This window comes from Strigops habroptila, chromosome 4 (genome assembly GCF_004027225.2).
Source record: "Strigops habroptila isolate Jane chromosome 4, bStrHab1.2.pri, whole genome shotgun sequence".
Classification (NCBI taxonomy): Eukaryota; Metazoa; Chordata; class Aves; order Psittaciformes; family Psittacidae; genus Strigops; species Strigops habroptila.
The window spans coordinates 4,717,960-4,745,742 of NC_046358.1; the positions used below are offsets into that span (position 1 = coordinate 4,717,960).

General features: G+C 40.9%; 1 protein-coding gene across 1 annotated transcript; it reads left to right on the top strand.

Moving 5' to 3' along the window:
* Positions 1-9,039: 9,039 nt before the first annotated feature.
* Positions 9,040-19,585, top strand: LOC115606737 (astacin-like metalloendopeptidase). The gene is made up of 13 exons (XM_030483159.1): positions 9,040-9,134; positions 9,348-9,372; positions 11,604-11,620; positions 12,127-12,151; positions 12,980-13,051; positions 14,037-14,171; positions 14,733-14,850; positions 15,615-15,793; positions 15,920-16,004; positions 16,405-16,532; positions 17,541-17,656; positions 18,084-18,309; positions 19,307-19,585. The coding sequence occupies exons 1-13, from the start codon at positions 9,066-9,068 to the stop codon at positions 19,339-19,341; spliced, it is 1,230 nt and encodes a 409-aa protein (XP_030339019.1). The 5' UTR covers positions 9,040-9,065; the 3' UTR covers positions 19,342-19,585.
* The last annotated feature ends 8,198 nt before the right edge of the window (positions 19,586-27,783 follow it).

A 27,783-nucleotide genomic window follows, 5' to 3' on the forward strand; every position in this document is an offset into this window, starting at 1 on the left:
CTCTGCATAGATTAGGACACAGAAACAATGCGGTACAGAACCCACACTGTGATTAAATTGAGAGGCTACTTCTTCATTTAAAACAACAATGTTGATAGGCTAAACATCCTGAAAATCTAGATAGGGTTGTTCCAGCCACAGTGGAATACACGGTGCCTGCTGGGTCTAATAGACTCTGGGAGGAAGGTCTCACTCTCCTTATTCTCATGTCACAGACGGACAAAAGACAAGGCAAAAAGACACCAGTCTCTGCCAAGTGTGGTGCCACACACCCCTTGTAATGCTGTACTCTACAGTAATGTCCAAGTAGTTTACTGAGTGGGAAGGAGCTCAAATGGTCTCTCTTCAACCAAAGCTGCAAAATCTTGATCATCTAAACCAGATCTCTGGCATGCTTGTTGCCACAGAACAGGATCACATCCACACATGGCAATGATTTTTGTCTCTGTCAACAATCTTTGCCTCTGGCAAAATCAGACATTCAGCTACTAGAGTGATCATAGGGCTAAATGAGGCTACAGCTACCAGGCAGCAAATATTGCCAGGCCTTTCTCATGCTTCATTACCAGCACTTGACAGCCTGTCACCACTGTCTCTGTCCAGTGGCACTGTTGATGCGTAGGGCAGGATGCACAGCCCACACCTCTGTTAAGAGTAGGCCTCCTTCCCCATGCCCTGCAACATAAGGGGAAAGGTGAGGGGCAAGGAAGACGGACGAGAAGCAGCTACTCCAAACTGAAGGTAAAGACACGGCAGTTTCCCATTTTCTTCCAGCTTTTACTGTGATTCCCCTCCAGACCTGGCCAGGTGAGCACATTGTGACACAAGTGGAGGGCTGCAAACCCAGACAGTTATTCAGTATAAGGATCAGCCTCGTGTTTCCCCCTCCTCCCCAGTTTTGCTTAACAGAGGAACACACAAACAACATAAGGGCTCCAAAGGTACTCAGACCTTCATTCCCAGCTGTCGTTGCTGCCACCAGGAAGAAGAGCTGCATGTCCTTGGCAGCCTCAAGAGCATAGGGCAGGAAAAACCCTGGACAGATGTGAGGGAGCCCCTTGATCACCAGCAGGAACCTGGCCTGGGGCAGGAGAGTTGCCTGGGAGGAATGACCCATTCTGGTGTTCCGAGGGGAAATGCATTCAAAGTGTGACAGTGCCTGCCTATCACTCTGGAGGAACACCACTGCTTCCCTTTTCCTAGGGTTGGTTTGTGGCTGATAGCAAAGATGTATCGGTAAGCTGCAGTTGTGAGGAATGTAAGTGAAAATACTGCTTAATGAAAAGCTTCTCTAAACACCCTCGAATAGCAGTCAAACCACCTGCTACAGTAACCATACAACACAGTGTGGAAAAGATATCATTGTCTCATAACAGCTCGTAATCTAGGCCAACTGCTTTCACTGACATCAAAGAACTTTCCCATTACTTTCAGTCTGTGAGTGTTTTAATCAAATACACCCATCAGCAGACATGCACGTGGTCCTGCTCCTGTGAGGTCATCAAGACTGCTGCCCAGTTAGTTTCATGCTTAGGCAAAAAAATGACAAAGTTTTCCTGGTTAATTGGGTAAAAAGTTTGACTTGATCATTTGATACATATATTTTTACTTTTCTTAGTTACGTCATCACATAAACTGCACTTTAGTTCTTGGTTTTTATTAGACCTCAAGATACCAGAATTGCAATGTTCCAAGGGTAGAGCCATTATTCATCTAATGCAGACCTCAGAGGCTGCCTCTATGGCCCTCATAAATTCTTGGAGAGATGAACTCTCCATTCTCTTCTCCTTTTATGATGGGTCGAAATGAGTAACACATGGCCTTTCTGTCTTCTAGATCAGAAAAGATTACCAGAATGAAGAAAGCGATACTCCACCCTTCTCTGCTTTGCAGTAACCAACCACTTTGAATATTCCACATCACCCACTTCTTCCATTTCCTACAAAAAGAATTTGCTTATTTAAAGGAGGAATACAAATATCCTCACAGATCCTGTTTATGACATTCCTTATCAGAGACAGAAGGCAGATACATATGTAAAGCATGGGATCAGACCTCTAAGTAGAAGCTTTCTCAGAGTGCCCTGACCTTGATTTGTTGCTGAACTCACACTGTACCATTTGCAGATTTACAACAGAACCATCCCTGTAAGAAACCAGAGCTGCAGTTCAATTCTTCCAGTACAAATAAATAGTTTTCCTTCATACAAGCTTGTGAACTGAGAGCCAAAGCTGAGTCCACTGAGAATTGAAACTACAGCAAAGATGAACCTGAAGCCAAAAGACTAAACTTGAAAGCCTTCAGATTAAAGTTTGGCCATGCACGCTTCTATCAGCTAATTACATGAATCTAAAAAAAATTAAATATGAAAATATAGCTAGGCTTTTCTCTCCAGCACATCTCAAGGCAGCCTTTAGAATTTATTTCAACTCAACTCAATTTCAATGTCTTTAATGAGAGGGACGTGTCTACTGAGCAACAGAGAGAACACTGGTAAGTGCTTGAAAAATGGTAATCATAGGTAATATGGCAATGCCCATTTAATGTGTTCTGTAACTAATGGCAGAGTGACTGCAGATGAGCAGAAAAGAGAGGTCCCCTTGGAAGGTTTTTCTTTAATGCAATCACAGCTGTAAGCCAAGTTTAATGTAGCCACAGGTCCCCTGAGAAGCATCAAGGATAGATCTGTCACGGTTTAGATAGCAGCCATTCTTTGTTCCCTGTTAGGTCTTGTCTTCCTCAAGGGAATGTTGAAGGCATTGGACTGGCACCCAACTCCTCTGGGATCCTTCCAGGCCCCATAGTGGAAAACCCAGCAATTCCTGGGTGACCTGAAGCAAGTCAATAGTGGGAGGGAAAGAGCAGTGCTCGCGTATATGTACACATTCAGCTTCTGCTCTGAAACAGGGAAAAAATCTTATTTCCTTTCCAGATGGGAGTGCTGGAATGGTAAATCCATAATTATTTATGGTACATTTGTACATGCTGATAGCAGGAGCCCTAGCACAGCACAAAGAAAGAGGCAATCTTCTGCTCCTTGAGGAACAGGCAGCCCTCAGAAAATAAAAAAGGATGAATTTTATGACAAATGTGACAAATGACATAGTTACAATTTGACTTGTAGATGTAGATTTTAAAATGTGAATTATTTCCTTGCAAAAGCTAAACCTCAGCAGAGAGAGGCGACAGGAAATAATTTCCTCCTGGAAGGGGAAGCAAAGACATACACTAGCCTGGTAAATGGGTGTAACTCAAGGTGAGGTTCACATTGCAGGGAACTGACATTCAGAAAAACCCAGTGAGACTGAAACCATCTTCTGGAGACTCCCATTGAAATGTTCAATACAGAGAGGACAGTTGGGAAGGCAGCCAGTGAATGACAAGCAAGGGTACTGAGATAGGCAGTACAGCCAGCCTTTCTGATGAGGTACAGAGGAAAAGAAATCAAGTGTTATGGTGAGGAGATCATATGGGAGCCCAGGATAAGACACAATTTGATGATCTTAGAGGTCTTTTCCAACCTAGTTCATTCTATGATTCTATGACTAGGATTACTAGTAGACTCTTTCTCAGGCAGATCTGTGTACCATAAAGGCAGAGATGTGGTGCTTTTTGCTTACAGCACACACAATCAGCTCCCATGCACTCATCTGAGAAGCAGACATGAGACCATGTTTTGATTCCTTTAGTTAAATCACCCAGCAAACGTTCACAAAGGTAACTTCCATGGCACAGTCAATGCAACCAAAAGCTACTCACTGGTAACAGGAGACCCTTTCTCACAGCAGATGAAACCCAGAAGGGGAGCTGGCTGGCATTGCACAATCTGTCACAAGGAGCCACAGACATCCCCAGTGCTATACGTGTGCAGCCGGGGCAGCACTGTGTGATGGCATGTCTCCCTTCAGAGGGCAAGAGAGACCAAAGATAACCCCAGGCACTGCTCCAACAGCTCGCACCTTACCCCATCACACGGATTCCTTTGCAATCAGCGTAACATTGTTCTGCAGGCTGGAAACATCATGTAAAACCTTTGATCCGTCCATTCTTCACCTAAGGGCAGCAGACAAATCAGATGGCTTCCCCTGATAAAAGAAAGGAATTTGTTGTTTTTTTCTAAGACAATCAGAAGTTCATTACTAGAGTTGTCCAAATTAAAGTTCCAATTTCATCACCTCCATTTCCCTCCCTCAGCCCAAATAAGCATCGGATCATATGTCATTACAAATGATACTTTAATTGCTAAATTTTTTTTTGGCCAAATTTGATCTTGAAATCTGATTTTGGAACAAAAATCAAATTTGTTTCAACGTTTGTTTTAGAAGGTACAATATTATGAGTTTTCCGATTTGTTTCTTTACTGGTTTGATTTGGTTTGGTTTGGGGTTTTTCTTAACCGCATGTTTTTCTCTTGTAAAGAACAATCCAGCATCAACAAAATCTTTTTATTCATTGTCCCTCTTTTTCTGATGACTGAAGATCAAAGTTTGTAGGTTTGTCTCTTTGAGTAGAAAATTGACTAATGAATATCAAGCCAATGTTCATCATTTAGGTTTGAGTTCTCGCACAGAAACACTGCTGGGGCTAGGACTGCAGCTGGAGCTAGTCATTAATATCATACAGGATGTGTAAGTGCTCTGCTAGGGAACTTGCAGACCATGCAGGTTCATTCCTACAGATGGTGTGAGAAAGGACATGGGAATCATTCAGGAGCCCCTCAGAAATTGGAGGAAAGTGGAATACGAATCATGTTGAACAACTCCAGGTCTTCTCTGGGAGGCAGGATCCAAAGAAGCAGCATGGAGAGGAACATGACGGACAAGTAAATCTATTTATTCAACAAGTATGCTCCAGGGTGTGGGAAAGCAGTTTCTAACTGCGCTTTGCCTTATCTAGAGTTGTGTTTTATGACACATGTCAATCCTCTATACAGAGACTTGTAGTCCATGCTGGTTACCTATGAAACCTTCAGAAGCTACCAGCCCTTCAGTAATATTCTCAACCTGCAAATTGCAGTAGAGGCTGACATGAGCTCAACTGAAATTGCCCACTCCTAATCCACTGTATTGCCAAAAAGGTATGGGCAATTTGGAAGGAACTAAAATGTTATTGTAGAACCAGGAAGAGTTTAATTACAAGAAAGGCTGAAGGGCTGAAAGTCCTTTAAACCAGCGTTGAAAGAGCTTGTGTGAGAAATGTTTTATATCTGAAAAGTACTTGATAAAAAAGACACCACGGCAAAGGAAGTAAACTCTATGATAGTGTTAAGACACGTGGAATTAGTGAGATGGAGACTAAAAAGCACTGAGCTGGAAGCAGTGCATGGGACCAGACTTCCTGGCCAGAGGACTGGGGTTCAAAATGCATGAGCCCAGAGCTGAGCTGAAAGCAGAATTCCTCCTCCAAATAAAATTGAGCCAAAATCCCCAAATGCCCCACAGAGCAGACATTCCTGAGACATGATATTGAGCACTTCTGTAATCCTGGGTCAGACTGTCATTAACCCCAGACAGTAAATGTAGTTGTATGGTGTTTATTTATGTGATGCCAAGCCACAGAAATTTCAGTTATGCATTGTGGACCATACCATTGCTTCAATGGTTGGTTTTGGTAAAGCCAGACTTTAAACCCTTAAAATTTGTTAGTAGCTTGCCATGAATCAGGTGTGGTAGCAACCACATTACTGCCATAAGCTGTTGAACTAAATGTGTCTATTTTCCTATTTCCTGGAGTAATTTTTCCCTGCATTTTACTATGCAGCAATTAATAACTAGTAGTTACAGAGGTTAGTAGCCATAACAGACACTTCATTTCTTTTTTGTAACTAGGTTTTGATGGTTTGCGTTCTATTTTGGGAGCTGCCTACGATGAAACACTCCAAAGGGAATAATGATTGTGTAGCACATATGATTAAATGACACACAACTGAGCAAAATCTGAAAGATGTCTACAGGAGTGTTGTAACTTTTATACATCTGCTGTTTTGATTTTGGCTATGTATACTTTACAGTGAGCTCCCATATGCAACAGAAAATACATTTTATCATTGGTATGATATGTCTGATGTATGTCTGTAGCGTCTTTTCTTGGTTATGCATACAGGTCTCTGCAAATCAGTGTCTGTTCTCAGGCATAACTCCAAGTTTTGCAGTGGTCTTTCAGGAGCAGTGCTCTTTTTGCCAACAGACTTCTTGCAGACTATGGCACTGTCCAAGTAATTCCTGATGTTTTGTTCGTTTAGACACCTTCCAATCACTGTTCACATCTGCAAAGTCTGTGTGGTCCCTGCTGTCCACTAGAAATAGGGATACAAAGGTTCAAGACAATTTCTGTAGCACTTTTTCTTGCAGTTTTACTGCATCTGGTAAAACCATGTCTTATTTTTTGCAATATCTCAAAAATTAGGTAGTGTTTTGATTAATGAGAAAGGGACTGCTGACATCTCCTCCCCCATAATACCACACTTAGGAAAACAACCACATATTGAATCTAAATATCAGGCACAAACCAAAGCTGATGGGATCTTGAGAACCACAGCAGGCATGAGCGTCAGCACTCCCTCTTGCTCCGCTGTGTGTACTTTGCCAGCTGTAGCATTTACAGCCTTGATCCTAACAGCAATCTCCCCATAATGTTAGCATAAGGAAAAGGTGGCATTCAGCAATCTGTCTGATGAATGCTTAATATGACAGCATATTAGCATGTCCAGCATAAAATGTGCAGCATCCTTTTTGCCAGCCCAGTTCCCTTGCTCATTCCTGAGCACAAACAGTTAATCTGTCATTCAGGAGGCTGTAACATTTTCCCAATGACATGCTACAAAGATGCTAAGGTTACCAACCTTCCTAACTTGCTTTTTAATTTTGTTTTATTCCCTCACTACCTCTGATCCATCCTTTTTGTCCTTGGCTGTTTTTTCCTGAGAGTGGTCTGACCTTTCCTTTTCCCCCCACTTATTTCTAATGGAAGCAGATTAAATGCAAGCCCCATTCTGCAGTGTTTATTTGGTATGGTTCTGGCATTACAGACATTTGTTTTGCCCTTGTATTGAGTGAGAAACCTGGAGAACCATTCTAGGACTGCAGACCAGAGCTACACAGCTTTGCTTCAGCACAAGGAAGATTTTCATCCCTGTAATATGCAAATATGAAGAAAGGCACTTAGCATTGCTTAGTGCAAACGTTTATGCGAGCAGAGGACACACAGACTGCCTGTGTCAGCAGGATTAGCATGCTGACAATGCCTACTTGATCTTTGTTCTTTCATGGTCACAAGGACCACGTCTTACCCTGCCTTTTACTTTCTAGTGCTTAGTAAGCACCTAGTAAGGTGCTGCATACTTTACTTAAGGGAGAGTGCAGGGACAGAAAGGGAAAAGTAGTATCCTCCTATGCTGCCTCCCTGTGGAGGTAATGAAGGTTTATCCCTGGATTTTGTCAGTCCAGACTTTCTTAAAATAGTCAGACTGTGAACTTTCCTCCACTAAATTGAAGAGTAAAACCCAGCAGTGCAGTTCAGATTACATTTCCATGTAATTCCTAGCCTTTACTGGGTATGATGCTGGAGATGCTTGGGTGCTGGAGGGGGACTCTTCATCAGGGACTGTAGTGATAGGACAAGGGGTGGTGGGTTCAAACTTAAACAGGTGAGATTTAGGTTAGATAAAAGGAAGAAACTCTTTACTGTGAGGGTGGTGATGTACTGGAACAGGTTGCTCAGAGAAGCTGTGGCTACCCCATCCCTGGCACCATTCGAGGCCAGGTTGGACGGGGCTTGGAGCAACCTGGTCTAGCGTGAGGTGTCCCTGCCCATGGCAAAGGAATTTGAACTAGATGATCTTAAGGTCCTTTCCAACCGAAACCATTCTATGATTTTATGATTTGGACACAAATAGGTGCAAAGCCCTCACCTGCTTCTTGATTCATTCACCAAGATGGATAACTTATAGAACATCTTATTCAGTACAGAAATAGAAACAGTGTGAGTGGGTTTAAAACTTACTCGGAGGGTACCTAAGCAGTGGCATGATCTAGAGAGAGAAACTGTACATTCTATAATTCAGTTTCCTTCTCCATGCTTGGAAAATACACTTTGACATGGAACGAGTGTGTATAAGAGACCAGACAATTCCCCAACTACAGCACCTTCAGCAAATGGTTCACCAAGCAGATCTTTGCTGCAAGAAGAGCTTGCAACAAGAGCTTGTGACGAGAGGCTTAGTTCTTCCTGGCTTACCTCTTACAAGCATTTCTTGCTAGGTCTGCTCATTTCTTCCTACATCCGCTTCTGGATAAGTGCACTTCAGCAAGCAACAGGTCTGTTAATCATTCTCAAAATGGGTAAAGTGCTGCTTATGCTGCTACTGTCGTCTTTTTTCCCTTCTCTCACTGCTATTCACAAAGAGGGCACCTACAACTGTCAGACTGCCAGAAATTATGGAACACAGGAAATGTTCCTGATGTTATGAAATATCAGAGAGGAAACAAAGATTCTACTTATAGAACCATAAGCTGAGAAGATGAAGGATATCTTCTCAAGGAAGCCAGGCATGACTTCACTGAGTAATGATGTATTGCATGTTTCAAAGCAACACAACACTCTACTGGCCTCCTGTGCTTTCTGTGACATACAGAAAAAAGTCACCTACCATCTGAAATACCAGTAACGCAGTACTCTGCAAAGTTATCCAGGAACAAGGACTTCCTAGGTGGTATCAGCCAAACTGAGCACTTAAGGAAAGATCCTCCAAGAAACAGAGGAAGTGCATGGCAGCACAAGTATGAAACTGATCCAGCTCTAGAGAGCAGCATGAATGACAGTATGAAGACAAGGGATGCCATAGATCACAGTGACAGCAATACCACAGCACCAGGAGATGCCCAGAGGCTAAACCGGCTGTTGAGGCTGCAAAAGAAGTTTGCTTCCTGCTAGGATTCCCATTGGCTGGTGCAGGTTCCCCCCCCCCCCCCCCCCCGGCAGAGCAGGCTCTGCTGGTATATCTAGCGGCAGCGCTCCTGAACCGGCAGAGATAAGGACACGCGCTGGTGGTCTGTCAGGACTGGAGAATGGATCTGAAGGTGTTCCTAGTCTTCGCTGCATTTCTGCTTCACTCTACTCTGTGCTTCCCTATTCAGGTAAGAGCAGCTCCATGCAGCTGTGCTCTAACTGACCTGTTCATCCTTGGAGCGAAGCTGTGGAGACCCATTTTGATAAATTTCCTGCAAGAAAAGTATTAGTAATATAACAATATATAAAGCAAGTCTAATAATTTGGCCTCATCTTGATGCCACTGTTGCTGCATTTATGAGCTGTGGGAGAATAATGCCTTTTACCTATTGGTTTTGCAGGAAAACTATGAAAACAGCACAACAAGTAAGTAGGATTTTTACTGTGTTTTAAAGACAACTGTTAACTCTTGACTGTGTATCACACACTTTGTTGGTATGGGAGTAACTTGGCTTCAGAGCATGTGGAAGGACTTACTCTCAGGCCTTTTGAATAAGGCCATGTTTCCTAATTTGTTATTGAGCTGAGTACAGATATGTTTTCTCGTGGAAGTGCTTTACACATATCTTGGAGTATGGCTTGCTCAGTTAATTTAGGTGTGCATTCACAGGCTTGAGAATAAAATTTTAGTAAGATATTTGGATACTTTTCCATGAAGTTGAGTGTTACAAAAAGACTGCTATTCATTTGCCTCCTTGACTACCTGGTGCAGCAGTAAAAGAAAGGGATGTTGGCTGTCAGAGAAATCTTAGCTTTGTGCTGGGGTAGAAGACAATGTAGGCTTAGCTGAAAAGCTTTTGTCAATTCACAAAATTGAAGGAGGTAATTGCAGATCTCCATAGAAGGTCGATGGAAATAAATCTGTAGGTAGATTTTAACTACAGCAAGGAAGGGGGTGATGCGCTGTGAGAGGCAGAGTCTTTGGGAAAATAGAGCACTGACCAGTTCTTTTGAGCTCTCATTTATTGCATGGAAGCAAAGGGATGTTGTAAAATTACTGCTCAGTGTATCTGGAGCTGGCTGAGGGACATGCTTTGAGTTCAAAGTAGTCAGTTGTTTGGACTCAAAGTTGTAGAGTCACTGGGATACAAGTATACCATGAGCTTAGTTTCTTGTTATTACAGCTTTTTGTGCTTTTTGAGGCATCTTTCAGTATTTACAGTGCGGGGAAAATGTAAATGTATCATTTTGAAGGCTGTATCACACCAGATGTTCATTTGATTAAGGATGTGGCAGATGCCTTCTGTGATACCTCATTTGAGTTTTAAAAAGGGGTTGCAGGCTTTATGTGCCTAGGAATCCGGAGCTTGATTTCCCTTGACTTTGACTAGTCAATTAATCCAGTGCCTCTTGGGTGCGTGAATTCTGAATCTGGTCAACCCATCTCAAAAATGTGCTTCCCTGCAGAACATTTTTAGATGCCATGGATCCTTCTGGTGGGAACTGAGTGAACTTCTCTATAATAAACCACCATCATTACAGTGGACTCCCACAACCACGTAACCAAAGTAACAATCTGAAAAGGCAGACCGAAGCCTTTTTGGCTCAATAGAAGCAATTCTGTTGCAGGTTCTATGTAGATTCTGAATAGGAGGAAGTCCAGTCAGCACCTTTGGGCAATAACAACTATGAAAAGGGAAAGGTGCTGCTAGATGTGACAGAGCTGGGCACATCTTCTGTTGAATAAACATGTTCAAAAAGACAAGAAACATAGATAGGCTTAGAAATAACTATGTTCATAAGTGTGTCAGTGTTGGATAGGGGGGAAAAACAAAAAAGGCTTTATATTTTGACAAAGAAAACTGCAATTATTGGCAAACTGGAAGAGATTGCCAGACAGGCTTGGGGCATATTCATCATACTTAAGAACAGGTCAAACAAACTGTGGACAGGAATAACACAGATAAAACTCTTTCTGCCTTAGGGAAAGCAGACAAAGGATAACCCCTGGAGGTCCTTGCAATTTCCAAAATTTATGATATTCTAACAATGGAGTTTCTGCTCAGAAATTTATATATCATAACAGATTTTCACTTCCATGCTTGTATCTAGAAACTGACATTTGGTAGTAACCAAAAGATGTTACACTAGAAAGAAATTTCAGGACTCAGAATGGTTCCAAGCTGCTGTCAGGTGCATACTGAAGGTGAAATTATTTGGCCCATGCTAAATTATAGCCTTCATCCTGTGTTATAACTTCACTCTTTGACACTGTGAAACCAGACAGGATTGTTGAGCTGGTTAGCCTGCACCTCTTGCAGTGAAATCTAGGGGAAAAGCATGTTTTTGTCCCTGGTTTCTTTTGACACTTTTCACACTGAAGCTGATAAAATGCTTTGCTGATTCTTAGGCGGAATATGACCAGGATTCTGCCCCTCAGCACAATCTACTGGGAATTTTTATAGTGGTTTGTCTAAACATCTATTTAATTTCTGTATGGATGTATTGGTTAGTGCCTCCTGTTCCCCTCCAAGCAAAGGGACCTGCCAAAGGCATTCCCATGGCTAAGGAGGCCTGTGCTATTGAGCACTGTGAAGTTGCATTCAGAATCTAATTTGCCTCTTTTGCTTGTCTTTTTTCTTCCTTGCTTTTTGCAGCAACAGAACCTACTGAGGTAAGGACAGCTAAATGAGCTCTTTTGATTATTTTGGGGTTCAGCATTGATGAAAGTGAGGTCAAGACTCATGTACTCCACTCATATATCCATCTGTGCAGGAAATTCTTCTCCAATCAGCACTGTAACAGAGTGAGCGGTTACCATCCCTATTCCATTTATTGTTCCACAACGCCCAGATACAGCCCACATCCCTGGTCTAGTGGGAGGTGTCCCTGCCCATGGCAGGGGTTTGGAATTAGATGATCTTCAAGGTCCCTGTGATTATATGAGTCTATGATTCCCTTTATAATATCCATATTTGCCAAGATATCAAAGAGGAATATCTACCACACCATCGTACTTCTTTACTTTCTTAATGGTGCTGTATATAAAAGCTCAAGATTGCACTGGTGGAAGATAGTTTCAATGGAAACCTAGACACTTTTAATCTTTGCATGTTCTAGTATTTACTATTTATGTTATAATATAAAGTGAGAAATAACACATATCCATCATTGTTGCAGGTTACTACACAAGAGGATATATATGGTATGTATTACTCTATCTAAATATAAGTATTTGATAGGATATACTGACTGTTAGCTACTGCAGAAAATAACACATGCTTAACACAAATTAATCTTCAGGAAGAAATTTTAAATGAAGGCACTCTCTATAATATTTCGTACAAAGCAGGGTCTTTTGGTTTTGGCCAATCCTTTGGCCTTGCTAAAAACCTCATCTGTAACTTCTGCTAAAAATAGCTCTGCTTAGATAATGCCCTTACTTAAGTCACTTCCAAAGGTTACAGAAAGCGCAGGGGCCATGTGCTTGTGCTTTTACTGATGTCAAGACTTACTGCATAATGCTCAGCGTTGGTTAATTCTACTTGTCCCTGATGCTGGGCTTAGCTGGGGATATCAATAAAACCCATGGAATAGGAATGCAGTTCCAATTTCATTGGTTTCAAGGGTTTTTCAAGAGGTCAGCATGACCAGCAGCAAGCAGCGAGACTCCCTTCATCCTTTTTTGCCCCTAGAGTTTCATGCTGGGGGGTTGAGTGTGGACTGTGCATGCAGAAGGAAAACTGTGCTGTCGGGGGAGAGAGGGAAAGATTGAAAGATTGAAAGAGAATGGCTCTTGGGACGGGATTAATGCCAAAATAACCACAGGTGGAGGACCACAAGTTGGTGTCATTGAGCAAATATCTACACAACTGAACTCCATGCCAGTCCCTAAATAGGCTCTGTAAGTTTTACATACACCACTGTAATCAGGACCCAGTCTAAGTAAGCTCCTGGAAACTCATTGGGTTAAAAATCAGGTTTTTTATTTTCTATGGGAATGATAAAGTGATCCTCTTGTATTTCTGTGCAGAATCTCCATCACCTACAGAGCCTGACACTGAGGAAGAAGTTATTTTTAACAGAATTCTGAAAATTAACAAAGGTAATACCACCAACTCCCTGTTTATAATGGGTGTTCTGTTGCTTTTTTTGGGCGATGTGGGAGGTACAATGTCTTACCACAATCTGCACGAATGTTTTTCCCATCTTACACACCATCATGTAAGAGACACCCAGCATCAGGCCACTGTGAGGTGTGCTGAAGCCCCATGGCATCTCAAATCTATAGTGTCTACACTGAAAACAAAACCAGGTGTGGAGACAACTGAACTATCCAGACAGCTTCTTCAGCTTTAGCTCTACACATCTTCGTCATTCTTTGGACATAAAGAGAGAACTTGGATATTTGGAAGCTTTATTATTTAACTGCCATTTTCTTGAATGCAAGCATTGTTTGTATTCACACATCATATGGCTTTGTAGTACAGACTCCTAGATAAGCTATGGTCATTTCCATGCTCCCTGCTCCAGACTTCCTGCCCATTGATTCTTCCAAACGTTCCTCTTTCTGTCAGCTTGTCTTTCTCACTTCTTCCCCTTCAGCAGTCATTTAATAAGGTTTACTACTGTCTGTAGAAACGGACACTAAACATTCCTAGTTTTCTCTAGACAACACTCAATTCTCTTTCTGGTTTGCTTGCCTTCTTAGGTTTCTTTACTGGGGCCTCTTGCCTTTACTCAGCACCCTTCCTGGGCAGATATTTGATGCCATTCATTCAGTGCCACATGATAGATGATGCAATAGTACCAAAGTACTGCATCCCTCTCACTAGTGCTGTCATTTCTTGTCTTGACTCAACTCTGTCCAACAGAGTCAGAGCTTCCCATCTTTCCTCTTCACTAAGGACAGAGCAGCAAAAGTAGGGTTGCATTTAATGTCCATCTAGCCCAATAGTTCATTTCTCATGCTAGCCAGGAGCAGATGCTAGGGAAAAACAATGAGGATGAGTAACACTTTTCCAAATGTGCTTAGTACATGTCCAGCAATCTGTGGCTCAGATATTCTCAACCTTTCTCTCTCACCACAGACAGCTCTCAGTACTTGCAAGAAGGTGACATAGCTCCACGAAGGAGTCGCAGTGCCATCAACTGTCGCTATTGCAATTGGCCGCAGTCCAGCGATGGGATTGTTCGTGTGCCCTACGTCTTGGATCCTACTTATGGTGGGTGTAAATTTCTATAATCGTTTTTAATGGATTTTATTCAATAAGCTTCAGGTAGAAACCTACTTCTAGTAGCCACGCAAATAGCTGATTAAGTCAATTCTAAGGATTTACTTGTTCTGTGCAAGTACAGATGAATTGTAAATTATAAAGACCTGAACAGGAAAAAGAAAAGAGATCAAATATCCTTGAGAAGTTTGCCCCCTAATGCTTTGGGTCTGGTCTCTTGGAGACAAGAAAGATCATTCCCTCTAATGGTACCTTCCAGAATACCTGCCTTTGTAAGTTTCATGACTATTGCAGTGTGGTTTCAGTGGTCTACTTTTCATCAGCAAAACAGCTTTCCATAACTGTCTCCAAGTGTCTAATCAGAAGATACATCAACAATCACCACTAAAATTTAAAACAAGTAGTTGAGAAAGAAAGGGTCCCACCGGAATCCATTTGGACACATAAAGAGGATAATGCAGGGCTATTAATATCTTAAATGAAATTCACTACTGAATGAATTAATTATTGGTCCTTGTGTGATCCCCCCCCAATTAACCCTTTCTTCTCCAGAGGAGAGCCACATAAACGGGATTCATGATGCCATGGCAGAATTTGAAGCACTGACTTGCATTAAATTTGTGAAACGCAAGACAGAACGTGACTACCTCAGCATTAAATCTGCCGATGGGTGAGTTGAATGATTAGTTAACAAGTTATCTCTGCACTGGTTTTCTGTTCTTCACTACACTCATTCTGTGTGACCCTGGAGAGCGAAGAGGAATGGATTAAGAGAAGAAACTATGTTTTACCACAGTGCCAAGGTATCCTCCTTGGATACCTTGCTAGTGCAAGTTACATCAGGAACTCAACAAAGACACTGAAGTGGTGCAGACCATGGGAAAGCACCATTAGGGTGGAAAGAATAACTAAGCTCATGTTTTCTGTGTGGTATAATGCACTCTTGAGCACAACATATAACAGGTTACTGGAGGTCTTATTTGGACAGGTAAAACCAATTTCAACTTATGAAATAAACAGTCCTCCGAATCACACAGTTGGCTGTCAAGGTCAGAATTAGAGCCTATAAGAGAATTGTTTAACACTCATTAGCTTGAAAGTGCTATTCATCTTTGCTCCTGCTCTGTTAGAGTGTTCAGCATTTTGGAAAAACAATTGTTATTTCTAGGGACTTACAGTCACTATGCACGAAGTCAGCATGTAGGAGCCTCCATGCTAATAAAGGTCTTCCAGGATGCTTTAGCAATGATCACACTGTGGTTTTCTACATCATGGTCAGTTTTGCCTTCCGTAGACTGACTATCAGAGTGGACAGAAATGAATCCTTCCACTCCCACCAGCCATGTGTGAAGCAAGGTTCTCTGTACTGTCCCTTTTCCTGCCTGACAATAAAAACCCCATAAGTTTCCTGTTGGTGTTCCATGCTTTTCTCAGCTGCTGGTCCAACTATGGAAGAGTAGGAGGTGGACAGACTGTCTCTGTGATGAAAGGAGGCTGCATGTGGAAAGGAATAATTCAACATGAACTGGACCATGCTCTGGGCTTTTTGCATGAACATTCTCGAAGTGACAGGGATAAACATGTAAAGATCATGTGGGAGTACATCAGTCCAGGTGAGCACTTTTGAACTCTTCAATGTAGAAAGTGGTGTAGATATATCCTACCATTCCCAGCTCTTCCTTCCTCCCTGAAGGGAGTAGATAGGAACTGTACACTAAGTACAATGTTATGTATTCCAGCTGACAGACCAGACTTCAAGAAATTTGAAAACTCCAATAACCTGGGTCTTCCATATGATTATTCCTCAGTAATGCACTATGGCCCGTAAGTAGCAGCATGGCACAGCTTTTGTTGGAACTCAAATCTTACATTAGAATTAGTTTCTATAATAACTCCTTCCTAACAGTTTCCCCATTTTCCCTTCTGAGAAAAACACTGTGAGTCAGTTCAGACAAGCCCCTCCTTAAGATTATCCTATTCACTATCCTTTAGCTTTCCATTAAGCAGCCATTCACAGCTAAGCTTGGGAATAAATGAGGGCATCTTGAGGTTGACTCTGCTTACTGCTGGATATGTTAATTGAATCTATTTTAACAGCACTGTTAGTCACAACAGCAACATGAGTACAATTCTTGTTCTTCCTCCAAAGCTTTCCATTAAATCCTGAAAGAAGTAATCATACTTACAGAACATATTTTTTAATTTTTTTTTTTTAATTTTGCAGATATACATTCACTAATACCACTGGGAAAGCAACTATTGTACCAATTCCTGATGAATCAGTACAAATTGGACAGAGGCAGGGATTAAGCAACTTGGACGTGGCCAAAATCAACAAACTTTACAATTGTAGTAAGTGTCTCAGAGCCATCCTTTCCTCATTTACTCAGACCCTTCTCAGATATGTTTGGGCACACTGCAGAGACAGCAGTTTCTCATCAAAGACTATGAGACTATTCACCTAAATTCATGGTACCCATCAGGGTTATGCTGGGAAAGAATGCAAAGGTGAAGCTAGAAGAACATTGTGATGAGTGGGAAAATGTTTTCTGCTTCTGAATTAAATCAGACACATTTATTACTGGCATAAGTGGCCTAATTGCAAACCACACTGTAGCTTCACTGAAGTAATTTGGTTTCTTACAGCTCAAGAGACAACTATAAATACCACAGAGAACTAGAAATCTCTATTCCTCATTGCAGTTTGCATTTAAGACCTAAACCAAACCAGAACAGTTATAGGCTTCTCTGAACCAGAACAGTTTCATGAATTCTTGTCCAGTTTTCAAATGTTTAAGCTGTCATTCTATATTTGTATGTATTTTTAACTCTTTATTTTTAACCTTTGTTAGAAGATATTTTCCCATACAAACAGAGAAATTTATTCAGTCAAAGGGAAAAAACATGATTAGTAAACTATTACCCCTTTCTCAGAGGAAAGCTTAAAACCTCCTCCTAAGCTTAGAGTTTAAGCATTGCAGAGACATCATATTTGCACTTGACTCTTCTAATATGACTTGACTTCCCCATCTCAGTGGGAAATAATGTCACCAATTACTGTGAATTGAAACCTCAATATAGAGGTGCAGAGAGATCCCTTGCTAAACTATGGAGCTAATCAATAAAAGCCGATGCTTTTCCCAAGCACTACTTTACTTTCCATTTTGATGCAGATACTTATGCATTATGTGAAAATTAGGACAACATGGTTCTTCATTTTAATCAAGATGTATCAGTACTCTGAAACGAATGCTGGCAGATCAGAAAATCGAGACCAATCCATTCTGAAGAGATTGTAATTGTAAATGAGTGGAAGCTTCTGCAAGCCTGGTGCTGAAGCAAATATTGTTTTTTCCTTAGGTCGCTGCAGCACTATTCTCGATGCAGCATCTGGGTCACTGAGATCTGCCAACCACCCAAGAAATTACTCAGATAATACCAACTGTGTCTGGCTCATCCGAACCCGATCCAGAAAGGTAATCACAGGTTAACAGTGGTCTTGGAATATGCCTGAACTTACTTCTTTATGTTAAGCATTTTGCACTTTGTCTGCATGCCAGTTGCCAGATAAAGATCTTTTCCATGAGAGAGTTTTCAGCCTAGTCTCTACTTCTTGTCCTTAAGCCAGGTATGGGCAAAGACAACTGCAGAGTTGTGATTTTGAAAAACTTCCATATGTTGAGCTTCAGGTTTGAAAAGTCAAGACAAAGCAGTCTGAGCATGAGAGCATTCAGTCAAAGGCCTGTTAGATCTGAACCCTGCAACTTCAGGGGATGAGTGTTAAGGCTGGGTAAGCAATTCCCATTTGGGCTTGGCTACAGCTTAGATTCTGTCTGTTCTAAAGATTCCATGAAAGAAGTTACAAACATGTATACTAAAGGCTGGTTTTCTCTTTCCTTCCAGATTTCCTTGCACTTTCAAGCCTTTGAGCTGCAGACAACCAGAGGCTGTCAGGGTGATTATGTTAAAGTTTATGATGGATCCAGCAAGTCTTCTGCAGTTCTAATGGACAAGACTTGTGGATCAAAGTTACCCAATGACATAGTTGCTTCTAGTAATCTCATGCTCATAGAGTTCGTCACAGATGGTGCTGGTACAGCTTCTGGTTTTGAAGCCATCTTTACTTCTGGTAGGTCTGAGAACAAGGAGAGTGGCAAAGAAAAACAGTCTGTGTCAAATCAACCTTCCTCTTCACAGAATAACAACATTGTTTGAGGAGCTGCTTTCTATAAAAGCCATTATTTTCTACCTTGCTTTTGATATAATGGATTAGTCTCACACTGATACCATTTATTCATTCAGGCAGATGGGGCCATGCTCAGATCAAGTGGTGTTGGCTAGGTGATTCACTGTTCACCTTGCTTCTCAAATATATGTCATTCCAAAGCATGTGCCATTACAGATAACATCAGTTTAATGTTACTGCTAGTGTTACTAGCATGGTAGAAAGAGAATAAATCATAATGCAGTATTTAAATATATTGCTCCTCTGAAAAAGATGCAGTTTCTAATCACACAGTTCAGAAGGCAAGACAGATCTATGATGAAGCAGGTCACCCAGCCCTATGGCAAGGAGAGAGACAGTATTTCCATGGTCAGGATCCCTGGAATGTATCCACATAAACCACATTTTCTTCAGTCCCATTTAATTAAGGACTAAGGCCATGATTATACAATTAAGTTACCACAGGCTTCAAGTTAGCATGTATCAGCTAGAATAAAGAAGTACCTATGTGCATATCTATAGCCTACAGCAACTGCACAGTAGTGCAGCTTGCATTAGTATGGAAGAAAGCTCAGCTATGTTGTATGACCTTGTATTTTGCCATGGAATAAGAACAAGCACACAGACTGCATAAATCCACTGAAATGCTTAAAGAAACTTAACCATATACCCAAATCAAACAGGAATTTTGCATTGTCTTTATGTAGTATCTATTTCTGTCCATTGTAGCTATGGAAGGAAAGAAGAATAAGAAAACTCCCCATGCCACTTTGATGTTTCAATAACTATAAACCAATCGTAGTTGTCAAATCAAATGTGATTTAACATTTACATATTTCAGAGATACTACGGTTTGTTCAGAGAGCTCTGAAAGCTAAATATTCTTTCATTTCTCTTACAGTAAGGATCCAAGGAAAACGTAGCATTCAGGACTGACTTGATGAAGAAGAACTTATTCTGTGAATATTGAAATTATATGTTTCCTACTTTGCTCTTATCCTGGCTTGGATCAGTATGAAATTTAATTCTATTAAGAATCGAAGTTTTCATCTTCCTGAGAAAGTTTATTCCCCAAGCCATATAGATGTATGAATTCTATACATCTGGCATGCTCCTCCTGTTATCTGCACTGTTAAGTTATTACCTCTTTCTATTTAACAATTAAATAAAAAGCTTCATAATAAAACAAGTTTCCATTTCTATTTTCCAGTAGTTCCTTCCAGCTATACACACTATCGGTGTGCTCTTACTTCTTAGCCTCCTTTATTCAGCCACAGGGGTGACGACATCACCACAGGTTTAGTTAGTGGGCTGAAGAAACAAGCTGCAAGCTTTACAAATTCATTTTACGATCTTCACAGCCTTGAGCATGAAAAGGTCTTAGATAAAGAGCCTTTTCCCAGCCTAACGTTCAAGCTTCCTATAATGACATTTAACAATCATGTTATATCCTTAAATTGCAGGAAAAATGGAAAAGACAAAACTGTTGCCAGAAAAGTACTTCTTATTGCAGTTTTTCTCATACAGTTTGGGCAGGCAGGGGACAGTTAAGGGTGCTTGTTTATCTGCATGCCATCTTTAGCCCACAGATATAGTAAGTCTATCATAGGACAAGAGTTGCACTAGATTATGCTGCCAGAGTTCATGCACATCTTCAGTTCTTCAGGCAAGAAGCTAAAGAATTTCTGTCAGGCAAAAAGCTGAACTCTCCTCTTCTGATTTCATAAGGAGAACAGAGAGCTGCAAGAGTGGCTGAGCTCCTGGAGAGTTCATTTCACAGCCTTCACCTGCAGTCACACTTTTAAAATGACATCCTCCTGACCAAGACAAGCCTGTAAGAGATCTGAGAACAAAATAGGCTGCTATTTTACTCCTGTAGCATAGACAGATAGTTAAACATGACTAATCCGGGTATTTAATACTTATATTTTTAGGTCTGAAAAAAGCAAATACTTTTCCTGTTCTTGCTCTGTAACACTAGGAACCTTGAAATTTGTCTCATGGAAATACATTTCTAGAAAAGAACAGTGGGAAATGAATTTGAATCTCAGAGTAAAATTTATATAGCAAAAGACAAATTATTAATTTATTTTCTTTTGTCAAAGGAGACACCAGAAAGACTTAATTTGCAAGAATTTACTCAAAGCCCTGTCTGTATTCATACTATTTGCTGAAGAATTAGTCACTTCTTGATGGTAGAGAAACTAATACCATTGAAGATTGCTTCTTTATTCACAGTGGCTGTGCAAATGCCTCTGAACACAGCAATTTTGAGTCTGCTTTAGAAGAGACATTTCTTCAGTTCTTCACACTGCAAGATGGGTTCAGTGTCTGATATGTTTCTCTAGTTACTCTCAGCAGCCAAGTGTTGCTTATCAACACATCATTAAAGGAGTAGTCCTTCTGAAATGTTGTTAAAAATGCAGTTTTAGAGAAAAACATCTGACAGTTGTGAATACTGAGCCCTGCAAAAAAAGCAGAGGAAATAATAGTGCATTCTGAAATGTCGTTAATAGTGCATTCTGAAATGTTGTTAAAAATGCAGTTTTAGAGAAAAACATCTGACAGTTGTGATTACTGAGCCCTGCAAAAAAAGCAGAGGAAATAATAGTGCAAAGCCAGAATCTACTGGTGGATCAGTGATGACCTAGCCTTTTTTATTTGGAGAGGAATTTCAAGTGGAATTAAGGTGTTCCACAGGGTGATAAAAAGGCTGTTTCAGGTGATTTAGGTTCTTAGGCTTGAAGGAGGGTTAGTGATTCCAGTAAACGAGCTTTGTGGAAAAGAGCTCTGAAATACTGCTGGCAATGACTGAGAATTTAATAAAGCTGTGATCATCTGTGTATTGCTAAAACAATTAAGAGGTTTTCTTTTTAAGGGAAATGGAAGTTATCTCTGTTAGGAAAAAACAAAGCCAGTGGATGTTAAGACCCTGCCTGTGTTTTCCCCTTCTATTTTCCACTGGAATAAGAGCCACTTCCCTGCCAAGATGCAGCCAGCGGAGTCCGTGCCCATGTGGGGTTGGTCTGATCCTGTTGCATAGGGCAGGGGAGAAGCTGGTCAAAAGACTGAGCCTGTCTGTCCTACAGACAGGGCAGCAGGACTACCATTGAGTGTCTTGGCCTAGGAATGGCTTCATGAAATACTACTGAGTGGTCAAGTTGTGGTTCCAAACACTCATTGTCAGACACACACATAGAATCATGTCTGAATCCTCTTCCTCATCCTTGATTATCTCTAGAAGAAACATCAGATAATGCAGCAACATCATCTCCAGAGACTCCATCTTGGTGGAGAAAATGCCTGCTGGGCAAGGGAGTGATTCAGTAGGGTCCTAAATCACATCTGGGGTTGTCCTAGACCCATATCCAGGCATTTGCACAGTCTCCTCTGGTACAGTAGTGGGCATCTCTCAAGAAGTCCTAGCCTGGAAGCTACTACAGCAGGACAGAGCACCAGGCATATTATGAGGCTCCCCTACAGATTTCTATTTCTGGGGTGCTGTCCCAGAGGGGTGAAGCTGGGACTTCTGCTTCTGGTCCTGGAGCAAAACCACTTTGGCATATAGAAACCTTCACATATACAAAGCCTCCCAGGGATGTGGCAGAATATCACTTTTAGAACACTAGCTCTTCCCCCAAACTACATCCATAGCAATCCAGCCAGGCCAGTCCTTGTGGAGAGATTCTTAACAGAAATACGAAGATTGGCAGGAATGCTGTAGGGATGGAAATGTGCGCGTGTGAGAAAGCACTGGAAGAAGCAGCCAAACAAGGGTTACAAGAACAGCCAGTATTGATAACAAGGGACATCATTCCCATGACACTGCTCCCATGACACTGCACCCAGGAGGATCATGGAGGAATGCATTGTTTATGGCATGACCATGGGGTCTATATTCCATTCAGGCAACAGCATAGATGACCTGTCAGTGGAAAATCCTGCACTCACACACCAGAAAGTTTGCAGCTACTCATTTTGTGTCATTCCTTTTTTCCTGTTACTCTAACAGGAAAACAGAACTACCCTTCCTGCAATGACAAGCAGCCTGTTTGAACACAAGAGGCTCTTCTGTGAAGAGGCACAAATAATTCCCATGCTTATTTCAGTGGTGGTTCCCCCTCATGGTCTCAACTCTTCTTCACTAAGCACTGTGCAGACATGGGACAACTATACTATCACCTTGAACCCCAGGTCCCCCACTGGGGTGTTTGTATTCAGTCATGGGGCACGTGAGGTTGTGCCCCATCCTACTGCATTGCCCATGCTGGCAGGTCCCCTTCAACTGTGTTCAGATCAGGCCTTGAGAACATGCAGGACTCCCCAGAGCAGAGACATCCACCTCGACCAGAACCCCCCTAGCAAGAGGTTAGCCAAGCCTTCTCTGCAACAGCATCGAGGGAACATTTGCAGCACTCTTTGCAATTTTACTTTCCATTCAGTTGCTTAAGTTAATGTCTTCACTAAATGATTCAGCTTTTTCCTTCAGGCAACTAGTTTCTGTGGAAAGTGTTACCATATTGAAAGCCAATATTTCTTAAACAGCTGCCACTTGGGTTAATACATTGCTTGAAGGGGGAGATTGAAATACTGATTTGTGGAAAGGCAATGCAGCCCTCTGTACCATAGCATCGATACGCAGATTATTGATATAAAAAAGAAGTTCTGTATCGTAGATCAAATGCCAACCTGTCAATAAACTGAACCAGGGAAAAAAACCCCACTACTCTAAATCTATCTACCTGCCCAAGGGATAAAAATGTTGTGTATGCTGCTCTGGTATGGAGTACTAAATAAAAAGAGAACTGGAACAATCTGGATTTTATAACGAAAATGAAAATCAGTTCAACATATATTGATTATATTTTCATTTGAGGTTGTACTCCACTTTCTCTGTAATATTTCTCTTGAATTTTTCTCATTGGTACGTACTGATGCACGCGCTGGTGATATATCTGAAAGAATTTTAGCTTGGTCCTTGAGGGCAAGTTCTTCTATTGACTCCTAGGCTTCCTGTGTTGAGAAGCAATATTTCTTTTCAAATATCTTTCACATCATTATTTTATATGAAGGATATTTGTCTTTCTTTGTAGAAAGGTGGTAACTCTTAGTCTGTCTTTTCCAGTACCTTGAATGCTCAGAAGAAAAACAAAGTACAAACAAGCACAATCTTCCCCTTTCCCCTCCAATTCCAGTGCACACACTCATTCATAGAAACTATTCTGTATCTCATTCTAGTTTCCAAGCAATCGGTTTCATTCTCTAACAGGAGAATCTAGGAGAATAGTTACAGGTCAAAGCTCATTCAGAAGTTCATTAAACAATAATGTCTCTCTATATCTATAATGAGTACCTGTCGTTTTAAACGAAGTGATGGACATAAAAGTGAGAAACGTGACAATGGAAATGAAAATAAACATTTTTATTTGGCATTAATGGGCAAAATAGATGTTGCCTGAATTTGCCTGGTTTACCTCTCTTTCAAGAAAATGGTAAAGCCAATATCAGAAGGAATACTCGTTTGTCTGTCTTTATTTTTTTGTTCGTTTTTATTATTATGTTTTCTTTGCTTATACTTAAAGAAACCCCAAACATTCTTTTCCCCTTATTCTTAGTTCATTTCAGCTTTGGCGTCTTCCCATCCTAACCCAAAATCTTCCAGTCCATTTCATGCTCTCCTTTTTCTTCTTTTTTCTCCACATCTCCCACACCCATCACTCCAGACTTGATTCCCACAGATGTTTCCCAGCAAGATCCAAAGGAGCAGAAAACCTCCCTAAAAGCCCCTCGCTCAGATGTGGTTTAGGTGCCGCTGTCCTGCAGGCATTTCCTCTCGCACCGCGATGCTGCCTGCTGACCATCCTCTCACAGGCAGTGCCACCATTACCACCTGCCTCAGGCAGTCCTGCTCACACACCCAAACCCTGGGCTGAGCCATGTGAGGAGGCAGATCGGACAACCAGGGTTGACCCCTGCGGTCAAGCCACTGCCATTAACCACAAAGATGGTGCCACCTGCATCCTCTTCCTCACCCAGCGCCATCTTGGCGCCATTTTGGCACCATTTTGGCACAATTTTGGCACCATCTTGGCACCATCTTGGCACCATTTTCATGCCATCTTGGTGAGCAGCAGTAGCTAAGTGCAGGAGGACGGGCAAAGGGGAGTCTCTGCAAGTTGGAGACCTGAAGTTTTGAGGTAAAACGATAGATTTTTTAAAACAATCATGTATTTCAATAAGGGTTACAGTCTAAGAGCCAGGTTCGTGACTAATCATTTAGTCTCTCTCAGCTGGATTGCCTAATGTGTACTGCAGGTCTTCAAGTGCGGTCACATCTCACAGTGGTACCCTGTTCTTGAGTTATTACTCCTAGTTCTTAGCAAACCTTTATTTCCACTTATGGGATTCAGGCTTTGAAACACAAAATGTGAATCACTTGGATGGTTGTTACCAGAGCCAGCAGCTTTGGTCTTTTCCTATCTCCATGTGTATCAGTCATGCACAGGTCAGAATTTTCATGCTTGAAGAGGTAGAAAAAGCAATATCAGGTGAGAACTTTAAAAGCTGCTTCTGAAATCCTAGCTGAAAAATATCTATCCTGGTTAGTGCCATAGCAACTGCGCTCCTCCTGCCTTCAGGAAACATCCAGCTTCTCTACTGGGAAACCTTCTTGTGGTTTTCCAGCTGTCTTGTACAAAATATTACAAAGAAGTGTATATATGCCAGTAAGTTTTAACTCCGCTCTGTCACATTTAACTAACAAATGGGTTTACCTGAGGCTATAGTATCTGAGATGATGCTCAGGGCTCATTTTTGTTCTAGATTTTTATTAAATGGGACTTGTCAGTCCACAGGTCAGGATAAATAGGGTCCATGGCCAAGCAGAAGCACAGTTGTGGCAGGACTGGAGACAGATATACCCACCATGTAGCTTAACCAGAGACTAAAGGTGTTGATCTGAGATTAAATGAGGCTCTAGAGCCCACAAGCAGAAGATTTGGGTGGTAGTCCCAGGTAAGGCTGATTAGGGCAATTAAAGCCTATTAGTGCACTCAGCCACCTGAGAACAGGAAATAAATGGTGTTGGGAAGATTGCGGTTCCTTAGGTATTAGTGTGGTTTAAGACAGGTTTGGGATTGTTCTGCAACTGGGTCCTGATATAACCAGATGGTAAGTACCACAAAGATTCATGTACTGCTAAACCATTTGCAAAATAAAAGCTATTGAAATTTAAGAGAATGTTTAGGTAGTTGATTAATTATAATGCTTTGTCCTGCTAGCATTTTGTGCACCTATCAATCTTATTTATTTTGACTTAAGTCTGTCAAGCTACTTGATGGAGGAAGCTTTTGCTTTTCTTTCCAGTCCTTTGTGTTCATGTATCTGTGTGATGTCTGCTTCTATTTTAAAGTTGCCTTAAAAAGCATCTTTTCTGATGCTTATAACTTACAGTTACTTCCTTTTACATTGTTTTATGGGATTGTAATGATTGAATCTAGCCATATTTGTCTGTGTATAATATACTTAAATTGATAAAAGTATAATTTGAGAGAACATGCATTCAGGGGTGTTAATTTTTGTTTTTATTTTCTCTTGAATTTTAATCTCCCATTTACAATATACTTAATTGTTCTTTTATATGGCAGTCTTGGAGAAACTTCTCTTTTGGATTTAGTCAAAAGGAGTTACGAATCTTACACATTTTAGGAAGGTGCACAGTCATCTTATTATGGAAATTCAGAAATAATTTTCTAGCAGAAAACAGTGCAAATCTGGCTCAAAGCCCTCAGCTTCTAAATCTCAATGGTTTTTCATTGTCTTATACTTTACTTCACTAGCTTGTATGGATTCACATACAATGTACAAAAGTATGTTGCTAATTAGATTCCTAACATACTTCGATTTAATTTATCTCAGTTGTAAATTACTATTTTAAGTGGTCTGTGGAGTAGAAGTTTAAAGATGTGGAAACCCACATTCAGCACTGAATTTTGACTGCAAATTCAGGGTTATGTTATGTGAGAAGAATAAAAGAAGCTGTTTACATGAACATGTAAAGCTGTATGAGACACCAAGATTTGAATCATGTAAGGTGTTGCAGGTTAGGCTTGAGATGTGTTATTAGAATCTGAAATAAGCTTCATCCATAGGAAGTACAATGTAGAGTGCCCCAAAGTGAGAAAGCTCTTGGAGTTAAAATAACTGTTGGTAGGAATGCAAATGTGCAAGAGAGTTTAAGATATTCCTTTCTGAATGAAATGTAGTTTTAGGTTTTACCAGCAGTAAAATCATCGACATATTTTAAAAACAAAATAAGTAACCCAGTAAATTTGATCTGATTTTAATCCTGCCTCTTCTCACAGTAGTTGGCACGACATTTTGACAGATGTAATCCTAAGTATGTTTGATACAATAAGATTCAGGCTCCTTTTTGACTTGATGCCAGAAAAAAACATTGTGGTTATTTTTTGCTCAAAATAAGTGCAATTTTTAACACAAATCTGGAATTGTTTTTTGTACCTAAGTAATGCACAGATCTCAGATGGGCAACAACACTTCAGTTTGAAGAGTTCCAAAAACTGTAACTGCTAACAATGTTTCCTTCTAGCATCTGTGTGTGTTGGCTAAGTGTATGATACGCTAGATATCCTTAGGAAATGGATACATAGCAATATTTGGTTTCAAGGGAGATATTTACAAAATATAATGTAAATGGAAGAGGAGTAATGTTATATTTAAACTCACTGGTATTACCCCCAAATTTTTGATTATATACTCTATATATTAAAATATAGCTACCAATAAATACCTTTGCAAAGCTGAACATATTCTTAGTTTGCTTCAGTGTGAAGTCTGATTCTGTTTCTGCCAATTTCTGTTAGGCTGTCCTACACCTAGATTTCACACAACAGAATCCTAGAATGGTTTGGGGTGGAAAGGACCTTAAGATCATCTAGTTCCAAACCCCTGCCATGGGCAGGGATACCTCCAACCTGGCCTTGAACACCATAATGAATCTTACTCGAACTATCCTGTGAGAAAATCTATTTTGATAGTGATAATAGTGTTCAAGTGGTTCTTGAAACAGAAGAAACCAGTCCCTTCCTTGCAGGATGTACAGTTCTTTTCTCCCTAGGATAGTATTTAGGACAGGGGTATCCCAGTGTGGTAGTAAAGGGTCCTAATCAACTGTGTCAAATGAGGTAGACTTACAAAATGCAGCAATTTTAAAATCCACATGTTTCCATTGAAATCAATTGTGCAATGAAATGTTGATACTCAGTTCCATGAAACATTTTGTTACTGTTGCTAATCTAGCCAGTAATCACAAAATAAGAGGCTATTTCTGATGGATAATTTATTCAGAACATTATTCTC